The sequence below is a fragment of the Sarcophilus harrisii genome, chromosome 4 (genome assembly GCF_902635505.1).
Source record: "Sarcophilus harrisii chromosome 4, mSarHar1.11, whole genome shotgun sequence".
Taxonomy (NCBI): Eukaryota; Metazoa; Chordata; class Mammalia; order Dasyuromorphia; family Dasyuridae; genus Sarcophilus; species Sarcophilus harrisii.
The window spans coordinates 234,083,481-234,106,351 of NC_045429.1; the positions used below are offsets into that span (position 1 = coordinate 234,083,481).

Consider the following 22,871-nt stretch of genomic DNA (forward strand, 5'->3'; position numbering starts at 1 on the left):
AACATACTCAAATGCTTAGACTTAAAAAAATGTAAATTTGTTTCCCCCTGATCATTGTAATGCCTTCAAAGATTCTTCAGAATGTTTCAACAAATTCACTGTTATAGATGTTATAGGGTTAAAGTAGAGAGACTGAGCTGTGTCCAGAATCACTTTAAATCACTTTGTAAACCAGGAGATTCTTCACATTTTTGGTGTCTTGGCTCCCTTTGACATTCTGGTGAAGCCTATAGACCCTTTGTCATAATGATTTTTTAAAAATGCATAAAATAAAAATACACAGCATCATAAAAGAAACCAATTTTGTTCAAAATTAAATATCTATCTAGATGTGTGTGTGTGTGTGTGTGTGTATGTGTGTGTATAAAATTCATAGAGCCTGGTTTGAGAACTCATGCTATAGAATATAAAGTTTCAAAGTATAGCAATGTAGTGATATAACCCAAAGAATAGAGAATCTAAACTCTTATTACCTATGTGATCTTGAGTAATCCACTTAGCTTCAGGACTTAGTTTCCTTATCTGTAAAATGAAAGAGTAGGACTTAATGACCTCAAGTTCTCTTCCAACTCTAAATATATGGCATTGTGGTACCAGTAGTTAACAAGCATTTATTAAGCACTTATTGAATGAATTGAATGAATACACACACACACACACACACACACATACACACACACACACACACACACACACAGAGAGAGAGAGAGAGAGAGAGAGAGAGAGAGAGAGAGAGAGATTTTATAAAAAGAGGGCCTAGAAGTGTTTGTGTGTAAATGTGTGGGGAGGGCAAGGAGAGAGTAAGAAAAACTTCTCTCAGAAAGTGGAATTTGAGTTGAATTTTGAATGAGTCCAGGCAAGGCAAGACAGGCAGAGGTGAGGAGGAGAGAGATCAGTTTAGGGCTGGTGGACAAATGTCATATAAACCTCATGGAATTATATAGTCCCTGTATTTTGGAACAATAAGATTGTGACCAGATCTATACATGGGAAGAGAACTGATAAAAACATACAAATGATGCAATATGCAAGTTGGAGCTTAATGAACATTAATATCACAGTAGCATCTTTTTGGGGAGTGCAGAGGTTAACCATGCACAAGACATTTTACACATATATCTAGGCATAACTTCAGTGTAATAAAGATTAGCATGTCACAAGTCATTGAAACATGTCAGGATGGTTGCATGTATGTATCAATTATACATATTAATTATAATCTAAAAACTTTAAAAGATTACAAGTTAAAGATAAAATTTCACATTTAGAGTAAGGTATTCTGTGAAAGGCAACACAATATAATGAGAACATTAGATTGCCATGTTAAGACATGATTTTAAATTCTAATTCTGATGTTACTGTCTGTATAATTTCATCCATTGCATCTTTTTCTCATTAATATAGGGGATTGGATTAGATGTTGTCCATGTTCTCAATTCTATTTATGATTTTATAAGTATCTTAGGTTCTTTTTTTCCCCTGCTTCCCTTTTCAGAATGGGTTATTAAATTCCTTTTTGTCATCCAACATTCATGTAACCAATGATATAGATCTTTATGGTTAGTGTGATTTTTAATTTGATCTTATGACAAGGTATGGCAAAGAGTTGCTCTAGAATGAGTAGGTGTGAATGTGTCACAATTACATTGTTGGAGAAAATACCTACATCATTGAGATCACATGACAATTAGAACATTGGAGATCATTGTTGATTGTTTTTATTTTTTTAGTCTATAATGAGATAATAATGTATTTTAGACCTTTATAATTCATTGCCTCTGCATTTTGGCAGTCTATGGATTCTTATTGTTGGAGCTGCACCTACTCTGTATTACTTAGAGGTTAAATCAGGTTAATCTTTTATTAAAAGATTTAACTGCCCAATTCGTTATTGGCTAATAGAATTTCAAAACAGTACATTATATTTTTCTGTCTTTTACTCACTATTTGCTTTTATCCAACAATTTTAAATCAGTTTTGAAACTCTATTAACAGTATATGAATGGCAAACTGTAAAACTAAGATGTGCAACATGGGACAATATTTATTTCCTTGATTTCTGTGTCTTAAAATGTTTTCTTTGTGTCCTTTTTGGCCAAGAATGATGAAGTTTTAGACTTCCCTAAAGTAACAGCTTCTTTAATGTTTTTCAAATAAGTATCATTACATTTGTCTTTATCTAGACACAGAAGCAATAAAACAATATATAATATACTTTATATATATTTTAGGGTGGTCCTGGTGCTAAAGGCCCCAGAGGAGAGAGAGGAATCAATGGAGCAATTGTAAGTATTTATCTAAATTCTACTTAATTTTTTTTTATCTTTTCTAATTTTCTAGTTTTAAATGCCATCACTGTGATGTATGACTTTGGACAAGATGCGACAACAAAATTGCCAATTATATTTTTCTTATGAGGATGTTGCAATGATGACATAGTCCATCCTTAAAAATGTTTTTAAAAGCACAAAACTTGACATGGGGAACTTAGAAGTTCATATTAGTTGTTTATTTTCAACAGAAATGATGATGAAGAGGAGGGAGGGAACTTACACTATTTGAATGAATTCTGAGGAGAGGAGGCAGGATACAGTATATGATAAGGATTAGTACTTTCAGTAAAAGTCACTTTGCAACCAGTGGTTGTTAACTTTATCCACTAAGTTATTGGATATAACCTGCAGCATTCATTTAAGGCAAGAATTGGCATCATTTTAATGGGAAAAAGCCACTAAGAAATGTTTTTGGAATGTCTTTGAAAAGTCAAGTTATGTTATATACATGTGATAGTTGATATGAGAAATCCTCAGGGACCTCATCTCAAATGCCTTATACATTTAAAAATAATTTCATTTAATTAATACCAATCAACACAACATAGTAAAAGCTAGAATATTATTTAATGTCTTCAGAAAGTTTATATATGCAAACGCGAATAGGAATTGGAGGAAGACTCAAGAGCTGCTGTTAGTTTTATTTTTATTCATTAAATATTCAATTAGCATCCAGAGTTATCATTTTAGAAAGTAGAGACCTAATCCTGAAAGAGATAAGTACAAAATGGGAAAGAATTAATTTAACAAGAAGACAATGGAAGTATGGCAGCATCAGATCTAAAGATGGGATAGGGAAGACTGATTAAGTAATTGTAATAATTTAATTAAAGAAGAATGGCAGCCAGGCAGTCCAGAGGATGGACTGCTGGGCCTAGAGGCAGGAAGATTCATTTTATAGAATTCAATTTTGACCTCAAACACTTACAAGCTATGTGACTGTGGGCAAGGCAAACATTGTTTACCTCAATTCCTCATTTATAAAATGAGCTGGAGAAGGAAATGGAAAACTACTCTAGAATCTTTGCCAAGAAACTTTAGCTAGGGTCGAAGAGTTGGACATGACTGCAAAGCCTGAATAACAACAAGAAATAAGGAAGTCCAAGAGGCGATACACTGGGATTTCCATAATTTTTATGGTGAAGATTCAAGAAGTAGGAAATATGAGAGCCCTAAACATTAGCTCTTTTGGCCTCCAGTGCTAGGGGATCATTGTTCATAATGTCCAGTGAGATTTACTTCTAATGATATTTTATGAGATTAATCAACACATATATAAAGAAGCAATATATTTATTTTAGCACAATGGGTTCTAGATTTCTACCAAAAGAGCTTACAAAGTCTAGCTAAGATCAGCTTCTTCTTCTTCTTCTTCTTCTTCTTCTTCTTCTTCTTCTTCTTCTCCTCCTCCTCCTTCTCCTCCTCCTTCTCCTCCTTCTCCTCCTTCTCCTCCTTCTCTTCCTTCTCCTCCTCTTTCTCCTTCTTCTCCTTCTCCTCTTCCTTCTCCTCCTCTTCTTCTTCTTTTCCTCCTCCTTCTCCTCCTCTTCTTCTTTTCCTCCTCCTTCTCTTCCTCCTCTTCTTCTTTTCCTCCTCCTTCTCTTCATCCTCTGTAGTTTTGTAGAAAATACAGCCTTAATGAATATTTAATGGTTTATTGTTTAATGAATATTTATAAGGAGAAATAAGAATAAACCTTAAGAAATCAACCCTTGTCAATACAAGATCATTTCATATTTGATACACTGTTTCTCTTCCTTATTCCGCTTCTATTAAAGTTGTTTTTTTTATGGAAACCAAATAAGTTTACTGTAGCATCAGCTATATTTTCTTTGTAAACAAAAAAAGAAGGCATGAATGATGAAAGTAATGGAGTATCATCATCAGTAAAAGACTTGAAGAATTGATGCAAACTTCCAAGGTTTTATTTCAAAACTGATTTGATCAATGTTTTTTGAGTTATAAAAACAAGTTTCTGACAAATATAGATTTTGACTTCAATGACCAATGTAACAGCCATTGATGTTTTGTTTTTTTCTTTGTTTATTTAAGGGGCCCCCAGGTCCTCGTGGTGATTCAGGTCCCCCTGGTCCCCAGGGTCCTCCAGGTCCTCAGGGACCCAATGGACTCTCAATTCCAGGAGAACAAGTAAGTAAACTTATCATATTTTGTGAACCTATTGAATTTAACATATTAAAATATTTAGCCAGAACATTTTCCACGATCTTCTGAAATTCAACTTTTCTTTTTTAAGACTTTAACATATTTAGTCTGTGAATTGACTTCCCAATATGGCCAGCACTTTAGATTTATAAATAATGTGCATCTTTATTTTAAAATAATCCTGTCTAAGTACAATTATTGACAATTATTTGATCAGTTGTAAATCATGGACACATTTCTTAGTTACCTGAATTTCTGTAGACTTCTTACAACCTGTATTAGGTATTACATCTCTTTCAACTCCATGAAAGTTCAAATCAGTTTATCTATAATTCTTGTTTTCTGGTTGAATATACAATTATAAAATGCATCTTTATTATGTTAAAGGTAAAACTAAAGTTAGAAAAAAGCTTCTACATTCTATGACTCATATTTTCATTTCATAGGTAACTTTTATTCTCCATGTCAGGCAAAATAGATCTAGTCGAAAAGAACTGTAAAATTTAGATTTTAATTTTCATTGGAAATGTCAAAGCATAGAGATTGTATAATCTTTATGCACATAGGTTAAAAGGCTAACTTTGAAATCAGACAAACAAAAGCATGCTCCCTATACATTATGGTACTATAACAATATAGATACTCTTAGTAGTACCTCAAGCAATTCCATAAGCCTAGAAGTTGAAATTGTGGAACTATTTCACAATAAGAGTTTAGCCAGTGGGAGATTTTACCCTTTCCCATCCTTCTCTCCATCCCCCAGTAAAGCAAAGTACATTTAGGAGTTTAATTGTTGTAAAATAATTATGCATTATTCTTATGTCTAATGGATTGGAATATGAAAGTATAAAGCATGATATATATTTAAAAATAAAATTTGAAGCAAAGCTGTACCTGGAGGTTTATTTGCTATTGTAATAAATTCAGTTATTTCATACCAATAAGACTGAATATATATTTGTACTCCAGATGTTTTCAAATACATAACCCCAAATGACTTCTAGACCTTATGATTAAGTCAAAATTTTTAACCCATTCTTCTTATAGTTCTATTATTCTACCATAGTATCAAATGAAAGAAATATAACAAAAATGGATTTTTCTGCAAATTTCAGTTTTATAAAAATGATTTATGTTGAATTAGTTTTGTTTCTTATTCCATAAAAGACTTGCCACAATATTATTATTATTTGAAAGTCTTTTATTTACTTTAATAATGATAACATCACTGGAAGAATATAATGCAATAAATGTGGTTTATACTTTTAATTCATTATTCTCAAAAATGCCCTCAGATGCCTGTTTCATTATGCCTATAGTGGATTTGTGAAATAGCAGGAATTTCATAAATGAAGACTATTCTGCCTTCTTATTTCATTTGGTTTTATAAATTGGCTAAGAACTTCTATCTTATTGGTAATTACAGGGTCGACAAGGAGTGAAAGGTGATGCAGGAGAGCCAGGACTTCCAGGCCGATCAGTAAGTTCCTTGTTGCAATGTAAATCAAGTAATATCTGAATGTTTAGTTCTCTGGGTCTCTAAAAGACTAAAATCTGGCTATTTGTTCTTCATAATTTCTTCCCCTTGCAATCAACAAGAATTTATTGATCAATTAAAATGGGTCCAGAATTCTGGTGGATTCTGGTTTCTAATTTTTTTACCAAAGGGCTGCCAAATCTCTTAAAAATATTTAGAACATTTACAAATGTTCATCTATAATGAAAAATACAAGAATGGTTTCCTTGTTTCACTTATATTGTTCATTTTTTGTAGGGATCACCAGGTTTACCTGGTCCACCAGGTCCCATGGGACCCCCAGGAGATAGAGTAAGTTTCCTTTTTGTTGTTATATAACTCCAAAATACTGTCTATTAATTAAGACTTGCTACAACTTAATTTGTTCACAAAAAGTGTTGTCTCATTATTTAGTAAATTTAAAGCCCAACAATTGGGAAATAACCCAGCTCTGTACTATCTGAGGGTCTGTGGTTGGTGAGATTGTATAGAGAGCCATTAGGATTTTTAGGTTTAGTAGTTTGGTTTATTATAGAAGAAAAGGGACTCTGGGCAAGTTATTTCAGATGACTAATAGAAGATATCTTTCTCTTAAGAATAAAATTAAGTGCATTAAATTTTTTGTTAGGTGCTGGGGATAAAAGGACAAAAGAATGAAACAGTCTCTGTTCTTAGCTTACAGTTTAATGGGAAGACAACTTGTTTGAATTTAAATATATAAAGCCAAAGTAGTTAGTGGGGGAGGATAGTAGCAATTATTGGGGGAAGGATTAGTAAAAGCTTCATGTAGAAGGCAGTATTTGAATTGCATCTTGAAGAAAAGAATTTTATGTAGCATAAGTAAGAAGAGAATGCATTCTAAGAGTAGAAGAATGACCAGTGCATTTCTCCAGTGCAAAGACAAAGAAATGGGAGGTAGGAACTTTGTAGAGAAGAAAAAAGAAATTGGTTTTACCATTAAGTGTAGGGAGGGCAGTGTAGTGAGAGATACAACATGGCAGCAAAACAGTCCAGAACTGTGAAGTATGCCACTTAATGTGATAAACAGTGTGCTTAAATTCATTAAAGGTAGTCACTTCCATGATTCTATTGCACATAATTGTCAGTTTCTTCCCAATGAAAAAGCATTAGGCTAGTTAATACAAAATGGTCAAAATTTTGTCCATAGTCCTTACTTGCATATTTTGTTTCTGGTAGCAGAGAAATGAAGAAAGGGCAATGAAAAAACATATTCAGTGAATGTGCTATTGAAGGAAAGCAATTGCTTTTGGCTAGCAGCAAATTAGATTGAGAAAATAGATTGGATGCCTGGATTGTAGAGCTATCTAGAAAGGATCTCAGAAGCTATTTAATTCAACCTCTGAATGTTACAAATGAATAGATTGAGACTTAAAAGTTAAACAATTTGATCAGGATAACAACCTGGCTCTTCCTGACTTACAAGTTCAAATATATGGATAATTTTTTTATTAAAGCTTTTTATTTTTCAAAACATATGCATGGACAATTCTTCAACATTAGCCCTTGCAAAACCCTATCTTCCAATTTTCCTCCCCTTTCCCCATGTCCTCCCCTCCAATATATGTTAAACATGGTAGAAATATGTTAAATCCAATATATGCATACATATTTATGCATTTATCATGCCATAGAAGTAAAAGAGAGAAGCAAAATAAAATGCAAGCAAACAACAACAAAAATGAATGAAAATACTATGTTGTGAACCATATTCGGTTCCCACAGTCCTCTCTCTGGGTGTATTTGACTCTCTTCATCACTAAACAATTGGAACTTCTTTGAATCATCTCATTGTTGAAGAGAGACATGTTCTATATGAATAATTTTTTTAAAATGTGTTAGGCAGTTATAGAATTCAGAGTAAATCTGATGGCATGATGGGCTCTACAAATCAAAAGTAAGGCAATAAATTTAACTTCTATGTCTATACTATGTGAAGGTGACTGATGATCTGGCTATATTTATTGTTATATAACTCCAAAATACTGTCTATTAATTAAGACTTGCTACAACTTAATTTGTTCACAAAAAGTGTTGTCTCATTATTTAGTAAATTTAAAGCCCATAGGAGGAGTGTCTGTGTGTGTGTTTCCATATCTCATATGGAAACACACACACAGACACTCCTCAGTACTGTTAGTAGGAGCATTTTTAGAAATGAAAGCTAGCCAGAGATAGAATTATCATACAAAACAACTATAGCCAATATAATCTGTAGCCCTTCCACAGTCATCAAAAGCATTCTTCTTGAAACCTGATTCATTATTCTTGTTCACAGGTAGCAAACTTAAGAGGACAATTATGTGGCAGGAAGGAAAAAATCCATGGTAGTAATCTCAAAATATAAAATTTTGGTTGATAATAGAAGAGATGCAAAATGAAAGATGCTATGACCCAATCTGTTCAAGCTATTTTTCCACATTTTTCTTTCTCAGAAGAAACCCGGGGGTGGAGGGGGAACGACATTTATGTTACATCAAATGATTAAAATGTGGTGTGTTTTTCCATTTGGTGTATATGTGTTATCAGAAATCTTTTCAGAGGAAACTGATGTTTTGTAAATAGATTTAACTTGATTTCTCTAAAGTAGATGATTGTTTGGGTATAACTTTTAAGCCTAATTTTTTAAAAAGTAGATTAATTAATTTCCAATTATAAAATCCACATGCTAATAAAAAAATAGATATTTGGGTTGATGGATCCCAGGTGAACCAGGATGAATTTCAAAATTTTTATTCCTAATTTTCTGTAGAAATTGAGAAGGAAATCTCTTTTGGTAAAATATGCAAGACTTTAAATGACCCGATTTAGAAATACTCAGCCAGATTTCAGGGGACTGTAGTTGGGAGCAGTTGCTAACTGTGCAGTAGGATGACTCATTCAAGACCAAGGTCATCTGGCAGCATAAGGAGGAAAAAAAATCTGTGTCCACTCAAGAATAGAAGAGAGACTGTGCAGAGACATGACCTGGCTCTCATAGTTGATTCTTTATTTTTGAGTCAACTCATTGAGATTACAAATCATGATATTTAGAGTTAGATTAGGAAACATGGACCAATAAAAAAGTAGCTGCTTATTATAGGGATTTCCTCTCTTGGTGGTGAGGACAATTCACTAGCTTTTCCATCCCATTGCTTTTGTGGATAAAAATTCACACAAGTGAAGGAAACAGTTCTGTTGATACATTGTCCTGTAGTTAGAGCAAATAGAGGAAAATACTTTTCTCACAAAGTTATTATGTCAGTTATGGTGAGGGTGTCAGTTTCTTTCCCTTTGTTTTAATTCTTTAATGTTTATTCCTCCCATTCTCCTACTCCCCTTCCCATCCCACTGACCTCATTTCCCTTATGTTGTGGTTGTTAATGGTAGCACATTAGTTCACTTTTTCCTTAAAAGGATATTAAGATGTTCTTTTAAACTTGGTTGAATCCGGGGACTAAGTGCTCAGATTGTAGATGTCATTTCCTCATTGCATAAGTATAAAAAAGGCTATGAAAACCTGAGGGAAGAGGAATGGGAAAGGATCTCTCTTAAAGAGCTATGTTATGTCTCGGCAATATCCTCTATTCTTGAGTGGCTCCAGATTTCTTTTAGCTGATGGATTGCTATGAATAATAGGTAATACAAGTGAGGTGACTTGTTCAGTTGAAGCTAACTCCAGGTGTCTTCTATATCTCTTCTTAGGATTAAATAAATTTCTTTTTGTTAACTATTGAATGACCTATAAGCACCTCATTTGATTGTATTAATGAACTTAAACTGTCAGAAGACTGAATTTAGTCAGACTCAGTCCACAGCACTAGTTACTATCTGTGTATTGATTTGTGAAAAGGGCTATTCTTGCCTATGTCAGAACAATACAGAAGAGAAATGAATGATTTTTTAAAAAAGGAAATGGCCTCATTGATAGTTGTAGTATGATTGGAACACTTGAGGTGTGTTTATTATTCAAAAGAAAATATTCCTTAATGAGCACAGATGATATGATTTATATTTTATAATGTATACAAATTACTTGGAAAGCATGCCTGTGTCTCTTGTGATCATAATTAAAAGGCAGACACATGCACAAAGTACCTATTTCTAAAACTATCTTAATCTTTGCCATAGCATCATCTCCCCTGTTTCTTGTTTTCATAATTACATTAACTTGTAATTATTTTAATTTTTAAAATAGGGCTTTACAGGAAAAGATGGTGCAATGGGACCCAGAGGCCCTCCTGGACCACCGGTAAGTAAGATGATATGAGGCAAATGACTTTGTGCAATATTTTGAGAACTTCTAATGAAATTCATTTCTCCTGGATAGCATGGCACAAACCAATATTAGGTTGTTTAAAAAAGGTCAGACTTAGGTAAAAATTGCCTATGAAAATGGTCTATTAAAATAACTAACATAAGATTCATACTTTAAAATATCCATAGAAAATTCAACTTTTAGAAAAAGATATTTAAATATTTTTTGTTATTGTATAACATCTAATATTTAGGTTTAGGATTTGAAATGGAAAGAGAAGCCAAAATTTTGGTCAATGTCCTTTTAATGTTTAATTATATTTTTCATATAAAATAAACTTGAACGTATTAGATATATTTATTATTTTACTAGAACAATGACTTTCAAAAATCCTTATTTGATTTTATAAGCTATGTTCTATGCAAATGATATTTGTCTGGAGAAGATGTTTACTTCCTATTAATATTTATGGGAATTGAATTCAACACAAATAAACTATAACTTTCAGGAAAGAAAATGCACAAAACTTTTGCTTTAGAAATCCTATGGTTTACTCTTTTTTCTACTTTGAATAAATCACAAGTAAGTCAACCTGGAATGAGAAGAATCTTTCTAGAGAAGGAAAGATAGTTGGGTATTAGCTCTAAAAATATGAAAATATTAAAAATTATACTAAGTAAATTTTAATTTGTAGATCATTGCATCATAAATTTAGAGCTAGAAGGTACCTAAAGGCCATTTGCCCAATTTTTTTTTTTTTGTGCTTTAATGTCATCTAATGAAGAGATTTAGATGTATAGTGATCCTGCATTCTTTATAAACTCATATTTACAAAATTGATGAAGTAGGACATTTATTTGCTTTGTATAATGTAAAACCTGTAATTTAGAGAAATTGAAGGCTGAAAATACCTCATGTGTTACATGGCTGCACCTACTGATAATGATCTATATTGTAGCCCATTTATGGTAAGCATAGTCAATTGAAATCAAAAGAAAAGAAAATTTCTGGTTGAAATGAGTGTGAAGTCTGTGTATTATCAGGCATAGGGAAAAATTCCATAGTTTCGATATGATTAAGAATGAATTAAATAGGGAAATCTGGGAATCGGGAAAATGTGGCAAAGAGAAAAAATTAGTTACAAGATATGGATTACCTCTAACTGCTAAACAGTTTAGTACTGAAGCCCTATAATAGTATCCAATATATTTTAAAAATTGTTTTAAATCTTTTCTTTACTAGAACTTTTCAACCCTGTGCATTAGAAGTTTATTTTTTTTAACCCATAAGAATAGGTACTATTTTTTAATGGAAATCAATGGAGGAAGGAAAGAACTTAGTTTGAAGAAATTCATTTTATGGCCGAATTGTCTAGAAATACTCTCTTCTACAAACCAAGGGAACATGTAGCTATTTAAAACAATTTCATTTCAAAGCAAGACAAACAAGACCAGAAAGCATGAAATCATCTTGTGTTTTTTGTATTACCCTACAGTATTATTTTATTTCTGCTCTCTATATAGTTATGCACTATGTACCTTAAAAGCTTTTAAAGTCACAATCTATTAGTTTACATAAAACTGTTTTTTTGTCCATCATAATATTCCATTTTCTCCCTTCTATTTTAGGGCAGCCCAGGATCTCCAGGAGTCACAGGTCCAAGTGGAAAACCAGGAAAACCTGGAGATCATGGAAGACCAGTAAGACAATGGCCCAAATTCCAGAATCAATCCATTATGAATTCAGACAATAAGGATTATTGGCCAGGCTTTGAAATATTTATCTATCTCTGCTTCATTGTATAAAACACATGTTTAAATCCACAGACTTAATTTGCAACAGTTTCATTTCTAAAGTATCTCTGTGAATGGTTACACATATCCTCAGATGGAAATTGTGGTCTTTGGTTTTCATTAAAAGGAGAGTGGGTTTTTTTTTTGTGTGTGCCAAGACACATATTTCTCCACTGTATAAACACCAAGAGCTAGCTCAGCAGAATGAGTTTTTTTTTTTTTTATTTAAGATCGTATGCTGCTGTAGCATTTTAAAGTTATAAGTTTAACTCATTTCGAGGGCTATATATAGTCAGTAATTTTTATCATAAGGTTGGAATTTGTTTTCCTATTTCAGAAATACTCTGGAAGACTACTGCCACAAGGAAGATAATTTACATACTTTCATCTATTAATTCACTTTCATACAATGTCATTCATTGGACAAAATGTTGACTTCTTCTAGCTTCCACCTAATTTCTTCTTCCAGGCTAGCCATTTGCTTTGACTGACTAATTGGATATTTCCCTCCATGTTTTAGAATACATATCTTCAGACTTAATCTTGAGGTTCACATGGGATCTGCCAAGTTCAGTATTATATATAAGGGAACTGATTCTTTTCAACACACTTATTAACACTATCATCCAGTCTGAAAATATGGTATCTACATAGCATGCAGATTCATACAACCAACAGAATTACCATACCTAAACTAAAGAATCAGGGAACCTTAATACTCATTCAGCTAAATTATCGCCTGCTTAAATCAATTACTTATTAAACCATCTTACCATACAAGTTTCAGTATTATTTAGTATTATTTAAGTATTGTTATTATGAAACTTGCTCAGTGTTAGATTACTTTAAAGTGCAATAGTCTATAATCCTGATAAAGTTATGCTTGATATTTCCCATCCTTATATAAGATTAAATTTGTATAATAATAATAATGGAAAGATTGCTGAAAAAGTTAGCAGACAGTATTTAAACTCAACAGATCGTGCAAGACATTAATCATTGTAGTCAAAAGCCCATTAAGTCTTTCTACTTAATTCACAAATTTTATCCACTTTTCTTATGCTTTAGAGAGAATGATTTTGTACAACTTATTATTGGACCTAGAACATTAAGGGAAAGATTTACTGCTTAACACAAGTTTATAGTGGCTTGTGAGCATAAAAATTACTTTTTAAAAATTCAAAATAATTTAAAAAAACTTAAAAAGATTCAAATATTGGAGGTGGTCCTAATCCTAGATTATTCACAGAACTGGAGGAGTTCTTAGAGATAATTTAGTCCAACTCTCTCATTTTAAAAATAAAGAAATTCAGGTAAAATGATTTGCCCAAGGTGCAAGTAGGATTTGAACCCAGGGCTTCTGATCCAGTGCTCTTCCTGCTATACCACGTAGCTTTGCCCTGTATAAGACTTAATGATTTTACAAAAACCTAGTGCTTTAGAGAAGGGAGGAAAGAGTGGGCTTTTCAGGTTTGAGGAGCAGAGCCTCTCCTAGAGAAATCATATACTATTTCTCATTTTTTCCCCCATCTTTCCAGGAATCAAGTAGGGTGAGTGAGGAGGGAGACATAATTAGGATAGGCTAGAGCAGAGGAAATTAGAAGATATTGATTCTTGGTTCTTTTATCTTCCCTTCCTTCTCCTATTTCATCATTTGTAATGGTCCCCACTATTCTCAATGTGAGTCAAGACCCAATTCAGTGTAAAATCATCATAGACTTCTGATTGCAATACTGTTAACTGTGGCAGAAGAAGGGTGTACAGGATAGAATTCAAATATATTTATTTCATTTAAAAGATTGAATTTCCTTTTTTGGTATCATTCCTGAGATCCGCCCTGGGTATCCATCTTTACTGATAATTACCAAGGAGGAAAAACTCTTGGTTCCCCACACTAAGGTAATCAGAGTGACAAAGTGATTCAGAGACATAGTAGCAGGATTGGACAAGAAATATATGTGAGCATTGTAACAATGCCAGCAATTGAGGAGTTTCTTTCTAAAAACAAGGATATTCAATGTGGAGCCATCATGGCATGGGTGGCAGAAATACTTTTTCCTCTTCTGGTGGACAAGATATTTTCTCTCTGAAGAGACTTTGACATAGTGATCTATGCCTTCATCAAACCAAGTTGTATGACTGGAGTGTGCTTCCTTGGTACTACAGTCCTAGGGAAAGAAAGGAACCACAGGTTTTCAAAATCCTATTTGATCAATTCAAAAATCCAATTAGTAGCATTTCTTTCAACAATTCCATGCTTGATTTTGAGCAGTTCTTGCTCTCAGTCAGAATCTGAGCATAAACACTGTCATTCCCAACAACCACTTTCTGAGAATTTTATTTCTAGCAATAATTGTTGGTGCCCTGGAGCTAAAGTCTTCAAGAGCAGAAACCAGAACTTTTTAGGATGGTATAAAATCCTTAGCCAATTCCTACAGCAACTCATATAGGGTCATGCACCTAGAGAAAAATTAAATGCATTTTGATAGATAAATGTGTATTTTATTGATAAATAGATAAATGAGTTTTATTGTCCTGCTTTTTGTCCACAAAAGTGTTATTCCTTGCCTACTGAGCGTTGAATTGTCTTTTTAGTAGTGTGTGTGAATGACCCACCTTCTCATAATAATTTCTCTTTATAACTAAGATATGCATGACAGATGATTGAATTAGAAATATCTATAATTATGGAAGAGCACCAAAGATAACTGGACCTTACAGGGGTCCAAACCTATGGTTTTTGCCTTTTGGTGTACTAACCAGTTATAGGATTGCATGATCATAGACTGAAAGCAGAAATAGATATGAAAGATCATCTAGTCCAATCCTCTCATTTCCTGGTTGAGGACCTTAAGAGACAGAGATGAAATGACTTATCTAAGATTATGCTCAAGGAATAAAAAACAAGACAGGATTTGAACCCAGGTTCTCTACCTCTACAGTTGGGCCTTTTCCCATTGAAATGGAATAGAAGAATATCCTTCATTAAAATGTCTTTACACACATATTATATGTGTGTATAAATAGTGTATGATAGGAAATGATCATAAGATTATAGCTTTTACTTCTGCTCATGAAATTCTTGAAAACAGTTATAAGAAGATGGGGAATTATTTGAAAATTTGAAAAGGAAAAGTAAGACTACATATCCTAATGACAAAAGCCCAAAATTTGAGCCATGCTGCTTACATTTAGAAGCAATTATGAAAGTTGTAAAAGGATGATATGATCTGCTATGTAAGTTGTAGATTATTTAAGATCAGATCTAGTCTTTTCCATTCCATCAAATTTTTTTTATTCTCAAGATTCTTTAAAATAATGTAAAATCATCATCATTGCTAATATTTATATAGTACTTTATGGTTTGCAAAGCACTTTGCATATGTTTACTTCACTTGATCCTAACACCAACCTTATGAAATAGGTATGATTATCATCTCTTTTTTTCAGATGAGGAAACTGAAATGTGGAGAGGTTAAATGATTTGTATAGATAGTAAATATTTGAGCTAGGTTTTGAATTGATGTCTTCCTCCCTCTGAAGATCAACAATGCCACCATTTATTACAGTTAGGCTGTTATGGTGCTAAGAATTCTAGCCTTGCAGTCAGAAGAATTCACTTTCAGTCTTCACTAAAGCTTTGTAACTGACTGTAGGCAAGTTGTTTGCTCTCTCTGACCCTATTTTCTTATTTTGGAATAATAATTATTAATAGCAATATTAGGATAAAATACACTATCTAAACCATAAAGTGCTATATGAAAGGGAAGTTTGACATAGTGAAGAAAGAAGAAGGCAGCCTCACAATCAGAAAACTTTGAGGTTAAATCCTACCACTCACTAGTATTGGTTATTAGATCAAGTTACCTCCAGTGCCCCTGACAATGATTTAAGGCTATCTGCCAAATAGGTAGAGGAAGTTCCCCCAACTGAAGTTTCTTATACTAATAAAATGTAATAGTTAAAATTTAAAAAATACCTTAAAATTTTCAAATAGTTTTATAAAGATTATCTCACTTGATCCTTACAATGAATCTGTGAGGTTGGTGCTATTAAACATCCTCATTTTACAGATGGGGAAACTGAGGCTGGGAGTTGCACAAGGTCCCACAACAAGTAAATTTCTGAAGCAGGATTATGAGCTCAAGTTTTCTTGACCCCAAATACTGCTCTCTATCTACTGTACAATTGGCTGCCACAGTTCTTAAATAAAATAAAAAGTGTTATATAAATGTGAGTAGTTGTTATTAAAATGAAATAACATTAAACATCATTTGCTTTAGGGCCCATCTGGATTGAAAGGAGAGAAAGGTGACAGAGTAAGTATTATTTAAAATTTTATTTATACTTATTTAATGCAATAAACATTAGAGTTCTGAAAACATAAAAACACTAAGCTAAAGATCTCACTGTTTTCATTATTAAGGGAGACATTGCTTCCCAAAACATGATGCGTGCAGTTGCAAGACAAGTCTGTGAACAACTGATCAATGGTATGTGAGTGAATGTCCAGTGGGTGGGGAAGGCAGACAGGAATAAAAATTTAATTTCTCTTGTCCTTTCTTCTTTAGAGGAAAAAAAACTCCCATGATTTTTTTTAATGACAAGACCTTCTTTCCATTATAGGCCAGATGAGTAGGTTTAACCAAATACTGAACCAGATTCCAAATGATTATCATTCAAACCGCAACCAGCCTGGACCCCCTGGCCCACCAGGACCACCAGGAAGTGCTGGAGCAAGAGGAGAACCTGGACCTGGAGGAAGCCCAGGGTTCCCAGGCACTCCAGGGTTGCAGGGACCACCAGGGGATCGAGGTGGGTGATGAATGCCTTTCTGCTAATTAACTAGGATAAAGAAAGAATGAAATAGCAACACTGAATATCTAAAGGGTTGGAAAGGATTAAACTATGGCATGTTTTGGAAGTCCTGGCAAAGCTACTTTTGCTGAAAATCCTATATCTTAAGGCAAGGCTTTAGGTCATACAGCTATATGTTAGACAATAGGAGACTGTTTTCAGGTTAGCTCAATCAAAGGCAAGTGCTTTCCTGAAAACAATTCTTGTTAACCAGACTGACTCTTGGCAAACTCATGTAGGAAGCATGACTTTGTTAATTGGTGTGTGACCATGAGTAGCTCAAGTGACCTCGGGCAGCATTTTAGCTTTAAAAATGCAAGTTCTTCCAATTCAGGACTTGGTGTTGTCCTTGCATTTTTGTTTAAATTGGATTTAATGGTAGATAAATATAATTTTTAAAAAAGGAAACGTCTGATTTCAGATGTTTTAAAGTAATTACATGGATGCTAACTTTTTGTTTTGTTAAGATGACAGTTATCGTCTTCTATAAAAATTAGATTTTTGTGTCACTAAGGTTATTTTGGCATTGATTTATTATATGAGTATTCTGGAATCATTTTTTTTTGAAGGGGAAGGGGAGTGAGTGGATAATAAATTTTGATTTCTTTCATGAAAGTAATATTATACACAAATTTCAATTCCTGTTTTATACATTTGACATGTTTGTTTCATTCAAAATATTTTCCCTGACTCATAGCCAGCTTTGGTCCTTGGATGTGGGTCTGGGATTACATACAAATGGCCCAGAAAGAATTTGGCCCAAATGTTGAACTTCTGTGAAAAATTAGATTTTTTTTTCACAAAGGAAATGAACTATTTGAACCAAATATTATCAGCTAAGATAGAAAATATTAATTAATTTATTTTCCCCTCTTCCATCTCATCCTCAATCTCTTTTCATCATTTAGGACTGCCAGGAGAAAAGGGGGAAAGAGGCATTGGATCACAAGGACCCCGAGGTTTGCCTGGACCACCAGGTAGGTTTGCTGTTTCTTGAGCTTATGAAAGTAACAAGAGAAGTTCTCAGATCATAGAGTTATTCAGTTCCTTTAGCGTTGAACATGGGACTATATATACTTTGTTATATTTTGCTTAAAGAACTATTTATGTGGCTAGTGTAAAGTTAGTTTGTGCGTGTATATGTGTGTATGTGTGTGTGTGTGTGTGTATGTGTGTGTGTATGTGTGTGTGTGTGTGTGTGTAGGGACAGAGCAGAGAGAGGGAGAGAGAGAGAGAGAGAGAGATAAAGAGCCATCTTAAGGGAAGCTTAATTATATGAAATGAAATGGATAAAAGTTTATAAAGAATCTAATATGTGCAAGGCACTGTGCTTTAGTATACTCTGTAAAATGAGTTGGAAAAAGAAGTGGCAAACAATTCTAATATCTTTGTCAAGAAAACTCCAAATGGGATCACAAAGAGTTGAACATGACTGAAACTATTGAACTAACCTGTCTCAAGACTTAGTGTTGATAGTGCACAATCTGGTATTCCTAGAGAAAATGTACTCTCAAATGCTTGTGCTATCACATTGTTTCATTCACTGGTTCTTCATCAATATCTTGGATGGAATGATTAGTTGTCCTAATGTTTCTACCTTCAGTTGTCTAAGTTAAACACAGTTTTTAAATTATAGCATCAATGAGAAGTTTAAAACAAATCAGAGCCTCATTTGGTTAGAGCTTTATATTCCTGTTCACCGTAGTACAATGTGGTCCAAAAATAACATTACCTCATCCATCCTGGAGCTGTTGAAAAGGAGAATTATGTACTCCTGAGTAGTCTTAATTACAATCCAATGTGGCTGTCTGATACAGTTGTTTCCCTTGAGATACTTATATCACAAATAGAAAAAGAATAAACTATAACATTCATTGATGTCTGTAGTATGGCCCTAATCTGACCAAATCAATTTTCTGTGAATAGAGCCCTTAAAAGACCATGTTCTGGGAAGCAGCTGCTGATGAGTCACTGGCAAGGAGGTCCCATCATATTTTTGGTTCACTCTGGTGGTTTCATATGGAAATATTTTCTTACCATATACTAGTGCATTGTCTAGACAGTAAAAGTGCCAGTTTTATTATCATTAGACTACAGAGACAGAGAGAAAGAAAAAGAAGAGAGAAGAGAGAGAGAAAAGAGAGAGAGAGATATTAATTTAAATCTCAAACTAGGTCCACAAGGAGAATCCAGAATGGGTCCACCAGGATCTACAGGCTCAAGAGGTCCCCCCGGTCCCCCTGGTCGTCCTGGAAATTCAGGTATCCGGGGTCCAATTGGTCCCCCTGGATACTGTGATTCATCCCAGTGTGCCAGCATTCCTTACAATGGTCAAGGATACCCAGGTATGTGGTTGCTATTTTAGGAATCTGCAATCAATTTAATGAGGTAACCTTCACAGAAATATTAGAATGTCAGGATATTTGAAGATAACTGGAGGACTGCTTCTATTAGCCATGTAGCTTGATTATAAAAAAGAAAAGTGTTTTTTTTTTTTTAAGTTTTTGGAGGAACAGGAATTTATTTTACTGTGAGGATTTAAGGGATCATTTTCTTCTTTTTCTATATCCCCTACCCTTCATTCTCTGATCACCAATGACATTGTAGTCATTCACAGTACAAGGGTGAAAATATCACAGCTAAGAATTTTTCTTTTCTTTTCTTCTTTTTCTATTGGTAGAAGAAGGGAGCATGCTTGTCATCTCCAATCATAGAATGTCAGGATTATTTATACAAAATTAGAACGTGGATTCAGAATTGTCAATAAAGTGTCTTATAACCTGATGCAGACAACTGAAATTAATTCATCATCCCACACCACCATCCATGAATAAAAACCAATTATATTAAAGGTCTTGAAGCTATTATTTTAAAAAAGTGACATAGATGGGAGTAAGGGGTTGGAGGATTGCCATTGAGTTCTGACCACAGGAGGCAATCATGCCTGGTTTGGGCAGGACAATTCTACTCAAAAGACATTAAAGATTGTGTGGTATTGTGAACTTTTCACTTGTTTGCCCTGAAAGCATCTCACAAGTAGTAAAAATGATACAGCTGTTGGATATCGTTTGCCACTACCAAATAGTGCATGACTAGATGAATATCTATATATCTATGTAATAAGTATATCCATCAAACTCCAAATAGTGATAAATCTCAAAAATGTATTTTTTACAGTACAATTTTGTACAGAAATTTAATTTGATAAGAATGAGAGAAAGTAATGTTCTGTGTGCATCATTTATTTCTGTTGCCAAAGAGCAACTCTGAAAAAAATTATATAGATATATAAATATACTTTAACCATTGTATATTTAGATGAATGAAAGTAGATATGTTAATTTGTTTTTGCACAGCAATTCAACTTTTAAAAACTATCATCTTTGACCTGTTTCAGGTTCCGGCTAACAAATTTTCTAAGTCGCCAGTGCTGCTTACAGTTTGAATACATGAAAATCCTGTTTCTGAGATGTTTGCGCACGTGCTTATTAGGAAATGAGTCTGTATGGAAATGTCATCACAGATATGGTTAATGAACCGCGTTGGCATCATAAAAAGGGGAGACTCTATATACTAACTCTTGAATGAGAAAAAAGGACAGTGGTGTCCACTTATTACTGTTACATTTCAATCATAATGTAGACAACAACTGCAGATGGTAGTTCAGACAAACACAACCAATTGAAGCCTCATTTCTGAAGGAGGCACATAAAACTACTAACCAGTGGAAGTAATGCCATTTCAAGGGGAAAAAAATATTTAACCTGGTCAAAGAGAAATGTCTTCTGTAAATAATAAACTAATTGTGGCTTGTAAATGATTTGTATGGGATCCTGTCACTAAAAACACTTACCATTTCTATAAAAAAGCTTTCTGCACCAAAGCCTGCTGCTTGCTATCTGCCAGAATAACACTGTAGGAAAACCTTTAGTCTCTGCTTGTTAGCAACATATCTGAGTCAGGGCATGTGCCTTCTTTTGTATATGTAATCTTGTTTGGGTCCTGTAATTGCCATCTTAAATACCAAATTTAAAAAAAAAATAACTATTTCTCTTCTGTTTTGCTGTAGTCGTTGGTGTTCCTTGACCACCAAGCTGTAGACAGCACCTGAAAATGAAGTGTACTGTATATTAATCCCTGGTTATAGCTAACTTGTACAGTTGTTTTTGACCTCAAGAGTTCAGTGTTTAGATGCCAATCAAACTTTCCCTAACATGGCCAAGTTATTCTTTGAACTGATGGTTTTGAAAACCATGAATAGCTATTTTGGTACCTACTGAAATACTTAGCCAGGTACTATTACGTTTACAATGCATTGGGCTCCAGGGCCATGGCCCTCCCCAGGTGTTTTGTGCAATGATTGTATTATAATCTGCTGGATCATAAAAATGACATCAACAAAAAGGTTTCTTGTTAAAGCCTTTTCATTACTTTTTATCACCCCCAAATTCTATGTGAAAATGGAAGGAATCAGAAAACTGTTAACTTATATATTTATGGTTCTGAAATTAAGACTGGATTAACATGGTGGAGGGAGGCTGTAGACCTGTTGCTGTGCATGTGACTTCCAAATCATGACTTAACTATAACGTTGAATCGGACAACTATTTTCAACCAGAGCCTTATGTGCCTGAAAGTGGACCCTATCTCCCTGAGCGTGAGCCCTTCATAGTACCAATGGAGCCAGAAACGACAGCAGATGAGTATGAGGACTATGGAGCTGATATGCCACCAGAAGGATACCCTCCTCAGATGCGTCAGAAAAGATCATTATCGAGGAATCTGAGGAAACTAAGACCATGAAATATGTCTTTCTTTTCTTGATGCAGGGGGAGAGTAGGGTGGGTATGGGTGGGGTGGGATCATGGGATTTTCATTTCAGTCATGTTCCCATTTGGGCTGACAGAATGTGCCCCTTTTCTGTGATATTTCCTTTTCAGCATTTCCAAATGATGAAACACCCCTGACTGTCCAGCACCATGCTTTGGCAGGTTGTGTCATAGGCGGGATGGGATCTATAGAAATAGGTTTACTTTTGAAATGCCTGTAAAATACTTTGCTTTGCAGATACTGGTTTGAAATTGATGTTTAGCTAACCCAGTGCAGCAATGAAAATGAAAAAAAAATTTCCAAGTTTGTAGCTGCTAAGTAGTTTGTGAGGGCAGTCATAATTTTAGCAGTAGTCCTTTTCTGAGGACTTTTCCCCTTTCAAATGCTTATCCACAATTTAGTCACTTCACAATTTATGATACTGCCCTAATTAAAAACACAAAACAAAAAGCCACTCCATTGCCATTATTTATCTTATTTTTCTCTCTTTAGTTATATTTTAGGGCATATACTGCTCTTATACATCTTCTTTACCAACCACAAACCTTAAGCAATGTAGCTGAAACCATTGTATCAACTTGGTGCAGTTTTATAATGCCTTAAATCTCCTTGATTTAGACACATTAACATTTATGCCAAATTGCAGACAATCCTGCAGAGATGGAATTGCATGTTTGTGTTGTATATTTAGTATGGATTTTTTTTCAGAATATAATGTTTCCTACTTATCAAAAGCAGTTGGAAAATGTTTGCAAGACTATGGAAATAGAATTGCTGCTTTTATATTTTAACTGCAAATTGTGAATTTCACTGCCTTATATTATTTATTTCTGAAACAAAAGAGGCATTTTTCAATAAAACTACTGAAAATTTGACATGGTCTGTTAATTCTTGGATGGGATCTTTTGACTCTTCATAATGTTACTGCCACAAATAGATTGGAATCCTTGGAAACAGCTAAAAATTCCTTTATACTCCTCTTACATTTTAAGTAAATATTTTTAGAGCTTTTATGCTATAGCTCAGCCAAAGCCAAAGCCAGCTATGAAAACCAAGCCAAAGAAAATGAAACAAACAAACAAACAAAAAAACACCCAAAGATTCCAAAGGCTTTATTAGGAATGTAA

At 33.8% G+C, this 22,871-nt stretch overlaps 1 protein-coding gene across 4 annotated transcripts in view; it reads left to right on the forward strand.

The window, feature by feature from the left end:
• Positions 1–22,619, forward strand: part of COL12A1 (collagen type XII alpha 1 chain) — a 141,515-nt gene extending 118,896 nt beyond the window's left edge. For 2 of the 4 annotated variants that reach the window (XM_031964618.1, XM_031964621.1), the window contains 12 exons: positions 2,232–2,285; positions 4,383–4,478; positions 5,920–5,973; positions 6,268–6,321; positions 10,205–10,258; positions 11,893–11,964; positions 16,341–16,376; positions 16,484–16,550; positions 16,684–16,872; positions 17,823–17,891; positions 19,089–19,259; positions 21,533–21,717. In XM_031964618.1, the coding sequence (XP_031820478.1) occupies positions 2,232–2,285; positions 4,383–4,478; positions 5,920–5,973; positions 6,268–6,321; positions 10,205–10,258; positions 11,893–11,964; positions 16,341–16,376; positions 16,484–16,550; positions 16,684–16,872; positions 17,823–17,891; positions 19,089–19,259; positions 21,533–21,717 (1,101 nt within the window). Of the gene's footprint in view, positions 1–2,231; positions 2,286–4,382; positions 4,479–5,919; positions 5,974–6,267; positions 6,322–10,204; positions 10,259–11,892; positions 11,965–16,340; positions 16,377–16,483; positions 16,551–16,683; positions 16,873–17,822; positions 17,892–19,088; positions 19,260–20,311 lie in introns of all 4 variants that reach the window. The other 2 variants (XM_031964620.1, XM_031964619.1) reach the window with 2 other exon arrangements.
• Positions 22,620–22,871: the final 252 nt, after the last annotated feature.